Here is a 12,962-nt window from a genome sequence, read left to right as displayed (position 1 = left end):
CAGAATTACGGCTGGGAATTCAACCCGTAATGCCCAATGAACTGGTAATTTAATTTTTTCGCAGAATTACGGCTGGGAATCCCACCCGTATTTCTGGGCACTGTCAAGTTCACGGCTGATATTGCTGGACATAAACTAATATACGGATAGTAATTCTAGCCGTACCATCAATTCACGGTTGGTTATCCCAGCCATTTTTTACTCTGGATTGTTAGTAAATTGTGTTCTCTGCTAGATAATTAAAATACTAGTATTCATTTATTCAAGGTACACTAATATCCAATTACCGAAAACACGCTAAATCCACGCAAATATAATAAACCAAAGTCTTGAATGATAAAATCTAAGAAGATGAACATACTAAAACAAAGTCTTAAACAAGTACATAAATCACTTATTCACCACGACCAATATTCTTGGGAACATTGTCAGAAGATGATGAAGAAGAACTTTGGGGAGTTTGGGAACCACTCGTCCAATTATCCTCGTCGTCAGTATATAGATCACCCCTCATTGGATTATGTAACTCCTGAAGCCTGAGAAGCAGTGTTTTTTGTTGGTCGCAATCCAAATATAAGACCTCCTTAATGTTACGTTGCAGTCCCCTGGCTATCCACTTTAGCTCGCTTAACCATCATTGTAGCAATGTCACACATTGGAAGCTCCTGGGCTTCTTTTTCCTTTTTAGGATTCCTAAAAATGGTGAAAAACAAATCAGAGTTATACAATTACGGTTAGGAACTAACAAAAACCCATCCGTGGTAAATATTATCGGCCGGGATGATTGGGACATTCTAACCGTAAATAAAGTCTCGGCTACAAACAGTGTACACGACCTAGCCGTTTACGAGATTATGGCTGGGAGGTGTGCCACTACCTAACCAAAATTACTAAATCGGCTAGGAAACGTGGATAACGGTCAAGAACTACTGGTTACTGTTAGGAAATTTCCAGCCGAAAACACTCAACTATGAAAAAAATCAGCTAATGGGAAAGTCCCATCCGTATAAACATATAACGGTTGGGATATCAAAATTTCCTAACCGTTTAAGAGGTTAACGACTGGGAGTTCGTGATATCCCAACCGTTAGGTTGCAATTACGGCTAGGACGATATGATATCCCAGCCGTAAACCCTTCATAAATGAATTTTGAAATACTCTAAAATCATCAATCGAACTTATTTTTTCAATCTAATGATAAAATAACTTGTGGGTTTTTCGACTCTTACCTTGTAGGAGTCATTTGTGGAGGATTTGCAGGTGTTTGAACAGATTGGTTCACCACATAGGGATTTAGTGTTTTGAGAGATTGGTTCACCACATCTCCATTAAAAGGAACATCAATAACTTGCCATGTTTCAGAATCAGGGTTCAATCGATCGGATCTTGTCACTCTTGGTGTTGCTGCCATCTTGAGAATCAATGGAGAATAAAAAAAAATTGATTTTGGTTTTTGAGAGTTTTTGAGAAGATGGAGAAGAATATACAAAATGAATGGGGAGAGGGTTAAAATTAAGATTAGGTTTTATTTAGAAGAGAGGATAAATCAAACTTTTAAGTCACTTGAATCTCTCCCCATCTAGTTTTTGCTTCCCCAAAATATTTAAGCCTCCAAAATGGTCAAAAAAACTTTGACTCTATAAGCCCTAATAATAGGATTCTACTGTTATGAGTGTGTGACACTGTTTCTTGACGGCCAATGCCCATCTTGGATAAGGTCTTGACTGGAGTACTCAGCAGTCAGCAGACTCACCACTAGCAAAATTGAGAGAACCTAGAAGATCTCGTGTTGTTTAGGGAATAGAGATTTATTTGCCAAATAATGTTTTTCTAGATAAACGTGTTTGTTGACCCAGTGCTGGGAACTTTGAACAAAGTAGCTGACAGTTCTCACGCTGTGTACATTAAAATTTAGGATGATTCTTTATGAACCGTAACCTAAAAACACCTAGACGTAGAATCATGGGCCCACCCTCCCCAAAGTAAACAAGGAGTCCCATTATTAGGTTTATGCGTTTGGCGGTTTTTTATATGGTTTTTGTCTGTTTGTTAAGAATTTTTGTAAAATTTAATTACATGAACAATCACTTCTTATTGACAGTGACTACTATACTTCAAATCTGGATGCATAATGCATTGGTCGATAGATTGCACTAGATGTGCTTAATAAAGGAATGAAAATTCATTAAATAATAACTTATCTTCTTGACTGTCAGTCTGTCGCTCCCGTCAAAATCAAATACGGCACCTCATAAAAGTGGCCCATGAGAAAACGCCTCTCACGCAATTTTTCACTTTTTTTTTTATTTTTATGGGTCCGACCGGACCCGTGCTTTCGGAAGATGTGGAGGGACGTTTTGTGAGAGGTTTTTTTTTAACTTTTCGTTTTCTGGGTCTGTCGAGAAGTTTTAAATTTTAATTTTCATATCTGGTCAAATCTTGCTACAAATAGACTGACATATATGAGTAATACCAAATGCAATCCGTAGCAAAAACTTGTCTTTCCCAAATTTCTTCTTCACTATCATCTTCTTCTTATCATCTTTTGTTGCCTAGTCTATTGTACCTTCTTCAAAGACCTTTCAATTCATAAATCAAGGAGATTTTGGCAATGATGTAGTTGAATATAAAGCATATTATCGTGCTCTTCCTCTGTTCAACTCTCCTTTCCAACTTTGTTTCTATAACACCACTCCTAATTGTTGGATTAACTTCAACATAGAAGTCACTAACAAATTGGTTAGGACAAGATTAGGAAATTGATGTAATCCTAAGGGAATTAGAAGTCATCTAGTTCTAAGAAAAGGAAAGACATGTAATAAGGTAATAGGACTAGGAAAAGGAATTCATAGTTCTATATATATATGATCACCAAAGTTGTGGTTGATCATATGAGCAAGATTAGAGCTTGTGTTTAGTTTTGAGAGATTTTCTAAACATCAATAAAGAGAGTTGTCTTTATATAAGCTAAGTTTCATCTTGCAGTTGCCATTAATTGGTATCAGAGCTTGTTTCTGAGCCATGGAAAACGAAACCACCATTGTGGGTGCAAAACAGTTCACGCCACCATCAATACAAGTTCCAATCCTCAACGCCACAAACTACACAGTATGGGCCATGAGAATGAAGGTACTGATGAAAATCTACAAAGTTTGGGAAACAATTGATCCTGGTACATTGGACCCAGACAAAAACAATGTTGCCATTGGATTACTCTTTCAAGCAATACCAGAATGTCTTGTTCTACAAGTTGGTGAACAGGAAACTTCAAAGAAAATTTGGGATGCAATAAAGGCACGTAATGTCGGAGCTGATCGAGTTAAAGAAGCTCGTCTGCAAACCTTAATGTCTGAATTTGAAAGAGTGAAGATGAAAGACACTGATACTATTGATAGCTTTGCAGGAAAGCTATCAGAGATAGCCTCAAAAGCTGCGTCACTTGGACAAACCATTGATGAAGATAAACTGGTAAAGAAGTTTCTCAATAGTTTACCAAGATCCAAGTATATTCATATCATAGCTTCTCTCGAACAAGTCTTAGATTTAAAGAAGACTAGCTATGAAGATATAATTGGAAGATTGAAAGCATATGAAGAGAGAATCCTTGATGAAGAAAACAATGGAGAAACTCAAGGAAAACTCTTGTACACAAACTCTTACCAACAAAACTCTGCGACAAGAGGAAGAGGTCGTGGAAGAGGTGGTAGAGTAAACAGAGGCCGAGGAAGGGGAAGAAGGTTTAACTCACAAGATAGAACAACAAGTCAGAATGATCAAAACCAAGGGAAAGAAAAGAAGGATAGATCAAACATTATTTGTTACAGATGTGATAAACCATGACATTTCTCCTCTGTATGCCCTGAAAGAATACAAAAGATGGAAGAAGCAAACAAGAATGAAACAAGGAAAGCAGATACAACTCTTTTCATGCACGAAGTTGTATTCTTAAACGAAGGGAAACTAATACCAAAAAACTACGAATCAAAGGATTGAGAAGAAGGAATCTGGTATTTAGATAATGGAGCCAGCAATCACATGACTGGTAAGAGACACTACTTTTCTGAACTCAACGACAAAATCAAAGGACAAGTGAAGTTTGGGGATGGATCTTCTGTAGAGATTGAAGGGAAAGGATCAATTTTATTTCAGAGCAAGACCGGAGAACAGAAGCTTGTCACAAACATCTACTTCATCCCAAACTTACAAAGCAACATTCTAAGTTTAGGACAAGCTACAGAAGTTGGATGTGATGTTAGAATGCGACAAGATTATCTAACAGTTCATGACCCAAGTGGAAGACTTTTAGTTAGAGTCTCACGCTCAAAGAATAGACTCTACAAGATAAGTCTCATGATTGGAAGGCCATTGTGTCTGAATATGAGACTGGAAGATCAGACATGGAAGTGGCACGCAAGGTTAGGACACATAAGTTTCAGAACCTTAAAAACTATGTCTCAGAACAAGATGGTTCGAGGACTACCACAGATAAACGATGAATCAAGGATCTGTGAATCATGTTTAGTTGGAAAACAAACGCGTCAAGGTTTTCCAAAAGCAACAACATTCAGAGCCTCAAAGCCATTAGAGCTTCTTCATGCTGATTTATGTGGTCCTATTACACCACAAACCCTTGCAAATAAAAAATACATATTTGTTATTATAGATGACTTCTCAAGATATATGTGGTCTATTCTTATGAAAGAAAAGAGTGAAGCATTTGACAGATTCAAAGCTTTCATAAATCTGATAGAAAAAGAGTTAAAAAAGGAGGTCAAAATGCTTAGAACTGATAAAGGAGGAGAGTTCACTTCCTTAGAGTTCAACAAGTTCTGTGAGTCAAATGGAATCAAAAGGAAACTCACAACACCATATACACCACAACAAAACGGAGTGGTGGAGAGGAGAAACAGGACTCTAATGGAGATGACAAGAAGTTCTTTAAAGGCTATGCAGGTACCTAATTATCTATGGGGAGAAGCTGTATAACACTCCACATACCTAATAAACAGGATACCTACAAAAGCTCTGAAAGACATGACTCCATATGAAAGTTTGCGAAAGAGAAAACCAAACATAGATCATTTAAGAGTGTTTGGTTGCAAAGCATACGCAAAAGTTGATTCTGCAACTCTTAAGAAACTGGATGATCGATCTCAGACTCTTGTGCATCTAGGAATTGAGCCTGGATCCAAAGCTTACAGATTATTCAATCCAACAACGAAAAGAGTAATAGTGAGTCGAGATGTGGTATTTGATGAAAAAGCAAACTGGAACTGGAAAGAAACTAATGATGAACCAAGTAGGGATCCAGGAATGTTTCAATGAGATGGGGTCAAGTAATTGATGAAGGCGAAGGACCCATAATCATCAATACCAATGGAAACAATGATGTTAATCAAGAAGAAGGAGAGAATAATGAAAACACTGAGAATAACGAAGAAGTAGAAGAAGAAGAAGAAGAAGAAGAAGAAGAAGAAGAAGAAGAAGAAGAAGAAATCGATGAAATAACTCAACCCATTCCACTAAGAAAATCAACAAGACATATACAAAAGCCACAGTATCTGGAGGATTATGTTCTTCAAGCTGCAGAAGAATGTGAGGTTATGCTACTTTCTTTTAATGATGAACCAAGGAATTTTCAGGAAGCAAAGGTCTCGACTAAATGGACACAAGCATGTAGAGAAGAAATTATTTCAATCAACAGAAACAAGACTTGGTTTCTAGTTGATAAGCCAGATGGGATTCAGATTAAACAAGAAGCTTATGCAAGGAGAATTCTGAAAGAAGCAGGACTTGAAACTTGTAATCCAACTAAGATACCAATGGAGTTTGGACTTAAAGTTTAAAAGGCACAAGAAGAAGCAGAGATTGATTCAACGAGTTATAGAAGAAATGTTGGATGCCTAAGATACTTATTACACACAAGACCATATTTGGCTTTCTCTGTGGGAGTAGCAAGCCGTTATATGCAGAGTCCACGCAAGTCTCATGGTGATGTAATAAAGCAGATATTGAGATATCTAAGAGGAACAATCAGCTGTGGATTGAAGTATGGTCGAGGAGGATCAAAAGGAATTGTTGGGTATAGTGACAGCAGTCATAATATTGACCAAGATGATGGAAAAGGTACAACTGGTCATATATTTTATCTAGGCGAAGCACCTATTACATGATGTTCACAGAAGCAAGACATTGTAGCCCTCTCATCATGCGAAGCTGAGTTTATGGATGCAACAGAAGTAGCTAAACAATCAATATGGCTTCAAGAATTATTGGGTGAAATCAAAGGAAGAAACCTGAAAAAGGTTCTCATCAAGATTGATAATAAGTCTGCAATTGCACTCACTAAAAATCCAGTGTTTCATGGGAAGACGAAACACATTCACAAAAGGTATCATTTCATACGAGAATGCATGGAGAAGGAGGTCATTAACGTAGAACACATACCTAGAACTGAGCAGAAGGCAAATATATTTACAAAGGCATTAGCTCGGATCAAGTTTGAAGAAATGAGGAAATTAATAGGAGTACAAGATTTTTCACAAGCACAGTTGAAGCTTAAGGGGGAGAATGTTGGATTAACTTCAAAATAGAAGTCACTAACAAGTTGGTTAGGATAATATTAGGAAATTGATGTAATCCTAAGGGAATTAGAAGTCATCTAGTTCTAAGAAAATGAAAGACATTTAATAAGGTAATAGGACTAGGAAAAGGAATTCATAGTTCTATATATATATGATCACCAAAGTTGTGGTTGATCATATGAGCAAGATTAGAGCTTGCTTTTAGTTTTGAGAGATTTTCTAAACATCAATAAAGAGAGTTGTCTTTATATAAGCTAAGTTTCATCTTGCAGTTGCCATTACTAATGCCTTCACACTCGCTTTGAGAATGGATTTGGTAGAATCAGATTCTGTCATGAGATGGGTTTGGGAAGGTAACCGTGGAAATACGATTCATGAAATTCCACCTTGACTTTCGTTACTGATGGAAATCTTGTATTGGCTGATTTTGATGGACAGATTTCTTGGCAGAATGGTACCGCTAATAGAGGTGTTGTTGGTCTTAATATTTTGTCAAATGGCAATATTGTGCTTTATGACAATGGTGGAAAATTTATTTGGCAGAGTTTTGAGCATCCAAGCGACACTCTTTTAGTATGTCAGAGTTTAAATCTAAACGGTCCTAATTGGATAATTGGCTTCATCCGAAGTTGATGGATCTGAGGGTCCTTATAGCTTTATTCTACATAAGGACAGACTGAATATATATCTCAAAAGTAGAAACCTTGGGAAGCTGTGAAGGAGCCAGACATTTTTTCAAGGGAACATTATTTAAATACCTCTAGTATAGGTCCCCTGCCAATATACCCTTATCATCTTTATAAATACCCCTGGGTATGAAAAATCCCAAATCCGTATTACATAATTACTAAAATATCCTTCAAATAAATATAATAATTCATGAGAAAGGAAATAAAGGTCGGCCACTATTTCATTTCTCTTATTATCTTCTTCCCTCACTCTCTTTCCTCTCTGATTCCATATCCAAAAACTGAAAAAATTCAAAAAAAAAAAACTGAAACGATCCACTACAAAACCAGAAAAAAACTGAAACAAAACCAATTTATTACTGCAGAAAACAACAAACTAGATCAAGGAGTAGATTAGTTCATAGATTTTACAAAAATCGAACCACAAAAACGAAGCAACAGATCGAAAAAACTTTAAATATTCTGTGTTTGAAGAACAAACCATGGTAATCAAAGATTCTGTGTTTAAATTAAGTTTGAAGTTCACTTGATTTCAATTTTTAGGGTTTAATACATGATTTATCTTCAAAAAAGAGTTCGATTCATTTGATTTCAGTTTTGAAAATGTTCGTTACTGATATCTGCTAGATTCGAACTAATTTTCTTTGATTTTGTTGCATGTGATGAAAGACAACAAAATCAACTGATTCTGTTGGTGTTATTGATACTAATTTCATTCAATTTGATGTTGCATGTGATGAAAAGACAAAAACGAACTGCTTATGTTGGTGTTTAAGGAACCGAATGCTTCTGCTGGTGAAAATAAATCAGTAAAGGTAAGAAACCTGATGGTGATAATAATTTAATTCGATTTACTTTATTCTATTATGTTGAATTAGAACTGTATTTATTTTGAATCTCTGCAATCATTCTGTAGGAAAAAGGTATTTTACTACAGATTTGGAAGCAACTGGTAGTAGTTGTTCCAATATTTGGAAGCAACTGGTAGTATTTGGCTTCACATTTTACTACTGGTTTTCAACTAATGCTAGTTGTTCATATATTTTGTTTATGTTGATGAATTAGTAGTAATTTATGTTGAGGGTTTGACGGTTTGTGTGATTGTTTGCTTTTAATCTGTAATTTGTTAGGCTTCAAAAGCACAGTAATTATCACAGAACATGTAAAATTAGTACTTGCACATGGTAATGATGTCACAGAAATCAGCACATGTTATTTGTCAATTATCTGAGTTCATTTTTTAGTCCATTTTGCTGGTTAATTATGATTTTAATGATGACTGAAACATGTTATCAATCCATTTTGATAGTTTTTGACTTCATTTGTAGAGGTAAATCCTTCTAGTTTCTCCCACATTTGGAAGCAACTGGTAGAAGTTGATTTCATATGGTGATACTAATTTTATTTGGAACTAGTACTTGTTGTATGCTGTTGAATGCAATGGAACATGTTAAATGATTCTGAAGACATCCTGTACTACCGGACTTATGCTAGTTGTTCCCATTATGTTCTGAAATGAATTGTGATTTTGGAAGCATCTGGTACTAGTTGCCTTTGTATTTTGGAGGCAACTTATGCTAGTTGTTCCCAGGTTTTTTATTTCTAGAGGCAACTTAAGATAGTGGAGTCAGATTTTGGTAGTTCCTGCTATATATGGAGACAACTTGAATTAGTTAGCACTATTGAGATTTCATGCTAACTGTTTCTATTCTCTGAACAATACTAGTATGAAGAGGACTTCACCAAGATTGAAGGAAATGACAACCAACTCCGCAAGTAATGCTCCCAACAACAAAACAACAAAAACTGTTGTTAAAGTTCAACTCGGAAAAGGTATGAAAGAAAACATATAAATCTTCTACGTGCTCTTATACATTGAGACAAGTAGTAACTCTGTGTAATAGATGTTAATTGGATAGCTTGAATGATTGCAGGTAAAAAGAAGAAGATAGAAACAACATTAGCATATAAATCAGGATTATTACCATTGTTAGATATCGGTTACTACTTGCATAAAGTATTGAAAGACAAGCCAGATCATGTGAAAGCCTTAAGAGAGTCTCCGCATTGGGGTTTTATTGAACCATTCTTTAAAGAAAAACCAAAAGACATGCCTCCAAAAGATGTAACGGCTGAAAGAGATGTATACACTAAGATCCCTCAAGCTGTAGATATGTTTCTCAATTGCCGTGATAGTGTAGTAGTGAGGAAGAAGGTGGAAGTTGGATTTATTTTTAATAAAAAGGTTTATGTTCCAAAAGCAGATGACTTGGCTTTTTTCTTCAAAGTGCAAAGAAGGCCTGAAGATACTGATTGAAGAAGAAATTGAGTATAGTAACTGAAGAGCACATAAGATTCTTGCACAAACACTCCCCCCCCCCCCCCCCCCCCCCCCCCCCCCCAAAAAAAAAAAAAAGAAAAGACTACAAAGTTACTAGGCAACAGATCGATGCGGTGTTGAGAGAAGAAGCTGAAAATGGAAAAGACCCGGCGTTGTTTTTGATTTTCTTTGGAATGTGGTTGTGCACCGTTTTCTTTTTCACGGACACTAGTGGAGACTACTTTACCCAAAAATGGTTTCCATACTTGTTATCCATGCATAGAGTGTCGTGGCCAGACCACATATGTGAAGTATTTAATGGATAATATAAAGAAACCAAAAGGAAAAGATGGTCTTAAACGTGTACCTGGGTGCATACCACTTTTGTCGGTAAAAAAAAGTCAAATTGTTGACAAGTTGCTCTTGAGAAGCGAGAAGGATTTGAGCATTCGACTTCGAGATTCACTAGGTGGCACCAACTGCAATTGTGCAACAAGTTGACAGTAGAATGGAAAGATAAAGACGGTAATATGGTGTTCCCAGAAGGATTTTTTGTAAGTGAAAATTCTTATGCTACTTTAGTCAATTCTCTGAGTTTTAAATGTATTTGTAATCCATTTTGCTTGTTAATTATGGACTAAACATATTATTTGTCAATTCTCTAAGTTCTAAACATGTTATTTGTCAATTCTATGAGTTCTAAACATGTTTGTAGTCCATTTTGCTGGTTAATTATGCTTTTAATGATGATTGAAACATGCTATCAGTCCATTTTGCTAGTTTACTTTAGGCTAGTTACTTTAATCACTACTGTTTAATTATGCTTCACTATTAAAACAGCATATGTGGAAGCAACTTGCTCAAGTTGTCTCCATAAAATGAAAGCAACTTGATCTAGTTTGCTCCATAAATGGAAGCAACTTGATCTAGTTGTCTCCATAATATGAAAGCTTATTATGGAGACAACTTGAGCAAGTTGTTTCCACATATGTTGTTTCAGTTGCTAGCTGCAAGCTTCCTCTTCCACATTGTCTCCATTGTCCGAGCACGAATACATTCAATTAACTCGATGGCTTTCAGTCGCTTTTCGTGCCTAATAAAGCTGTTAAAGCTTTCAACTACATTGGATGTAAGTTCTCCAAACCTTTCCCCTTCAAACTCATGAGCAGACCAGTTCTTCAGTGGGATCTTGTTCATCCACTCAATAACAGAGAACAACTTCAAATTGACCATGCTTGAAACTTCCTTCAAAAATTGCTCCTTGGTGACAGCACTGTATCATTACTCAAACAACTTAATAGCAGTTTGTCTACTCTTGCCTTTGACAACTGGAATATTGCCTTTCATATGGTACGAGCAATATGAGTGAAAATCATTCGAAAATATTTTAGGAACGGTGTTCAAAAGTTCAGTTCCACGATCAGATATGATGGTCAATGGACGATCAACATCAACGATTCCCTTCAAATTTTCCAGAAACCAGCGCCAATTATCACTATTTTCGCCAGAAACAATCCCAAAGGAAACTGGAAATATCTCTGCAAAGTAACAAAAGAATTTAATACAAAAAATAGGTAGCATGTTTCGAATTACACAATGTAAAAAACCACGACAATTTGTATACAGAAAAAGGAAGCAACTAGCACAAGTTGTATCCAAAAATGGAAGCAACTTGGTCAAGTTGGTTTCAAAAATCTGAAATTTGTTTCATAAAATGAGAAGAGGAAAGAAAATGCATAATACCTTGGTTGCCAGTTTTCCCACAAGCTATCATAATACCACCTCTGAACTTTCCAGTAAGAAACGTAGCATCTATTATCAGCATAGGACGGCAATACTTGTTGAACCCTGTAATGCAAGCTTCAAAATAAATAAAAAACCTCTCAAACTGCCGGTTTTGAACATTAAACTCAAAGTTGATGACGCATCCAAGATTATAACGCTTCACAGCTTCTTCACACCACAAGAAGTCAGAATACGACTTGATATTATCTCCCCAAATACATTCTTTACAATGTTTCAGTCCACGATATGCTTGATGGTATCTTAGGTCAACTTGATACTCTCTGAAAAACAAATCTTGAATGTCAGCAACCGATTTCTGCTTAGCTGAAACTCTAATATCGTCTTTTATAATGTTCTTGATAAAAGTCTTCGTCATTCGAAGCTTTGAAGTATCAGAGAACGCCAAACCACAAGAATGCCCCGACATAAAAGTCTTGCACTTAAAAGCACGGATGTTTTTGAATGCCAAAGATGAGTGGAACCTCCATTTACATCCCTTTTCTTCTTTGAAAAGACAACAAACAGCATAACACTTCTAATCACTCTTCACAGGTTTGACTTTGTATCCACTCTCTACTTGATACTTCATCATGACATCACATACTTCTTCTTTCCCTCCCTCAAACTTCTGACCATCACCGGTAAGAATTCCAGCCCAAGCATCACACTTCCTTGGTTCTCTTATGGATAATTCATTCATTGAAACATCATCATTCGTGTCTTCAACAAAAGCCAAACTGTCAGTTGAAACACAACTCGAAGAAGCTGAAAAAGAAGGAGCACATGAAGAAGAAGAAGAATAAGAAGAAGAAGAAGAAGAAGGAGTTTCGAACTGAACAATCAACTTCAAAACTTCTATTCTCTTAGATTGGCAGTATATAACAAGAAAATTCAAATCTAAATCAGACCGAACGGTTTGAAGTACATCATTAACATCAGAAAGAATCACAAATGGGACTTGAGAAAGAATACTTCAGGAATGTAAACGACACTTCCCATCTCCTCTAAGGTAGTTGATTCCGAAATAACATGAGAGATGCTTAAGTTGCAAAAGTTAATCTCTGTGACAACCATATTTACCTGGCAAAAAAAAGAAACTCAGTAAATTGCAAAGGATACAAGTTGAGAAAACCATATTTACCACAACAGGTTGTTTGGAGAAAATATTGAAAGCAACCAACCAAAGTTGTTTCCACAACTATAAGCAACTACCACAGGTTGTTTGGAGAAAATATCGAAAGCAACCCACCAAATTTGTTTCAACAACCAGAAGCAACTACCAATAGTTGTTTTCAGAATGGGAAGCAACTTGGAAAACTTGTCCTGAGATTCAATATGTGTTTTCAATAACAACGACATTCAATATAAACACATTGCTTGTATTCACTAACATAATGTAATCAGGTTTGAACTACTACATGTCCTGAGATTGAATATGTAATTCAGCATGTCCTGTAGCTTAAAATCTGGTCATGATGCAAATCACTCGGGGTTGCGCCCCTCGTGAGAAGTATATTCACATAAATCAGTGGAAAAACATGAATTATTCACATCAAAAACGACATTATTGTATATGTAACAGG

The 12,962-nt window shown here is 36.1% G+C and overlaps 1 protein-coding gene across 1 annotated transcript; it reads right to left on the bottom strand.

Moving 5' to 3' along the window:
- Positions 1 to 10,590: 10,590 nt before the first annotated feature.
- On the bottom strand, positions 10,591 to 11,806 carry LOC113324705. Its single transcript, XM_026573000.1, has 3 exons — positions 11,338 to 11,806; positions 10,949 to 11,132; positions 10,591 to 10,867 (listed from the first exon to the last, which is right to left on the bottom strand). Exons 1-3 carry the CDS (start codon positions 11,804 to 11,806, stop codon positions 10,591 to 10,593), a joined length of 930 nt encoding a protein of 309 aa, XP_026428785.1.
- Positions 11,807 to 12,962: the final 1,156 nt, after the last annotated feature.

The sequence above is a fragment of the Papaver somniferum genome, chromosome 11, assembly GCF_003573695.1.
Source record: "Papaver somniferum cultivar HN1 chromosome 11, ASM357369v1, whole genome shotgun sequence".
NCBI classification, from domain to species: Eukaryota; Viridiplantae; Streptophyta; class Magnoliopsida; order Ranunculales; family Papaveraceae; genus Papaver; species Papaver somniferum.
Note: the sequence above shows the minus strand (reverse complement) of the source record. Positions and strands in the feature narration are given on the sequence as shown.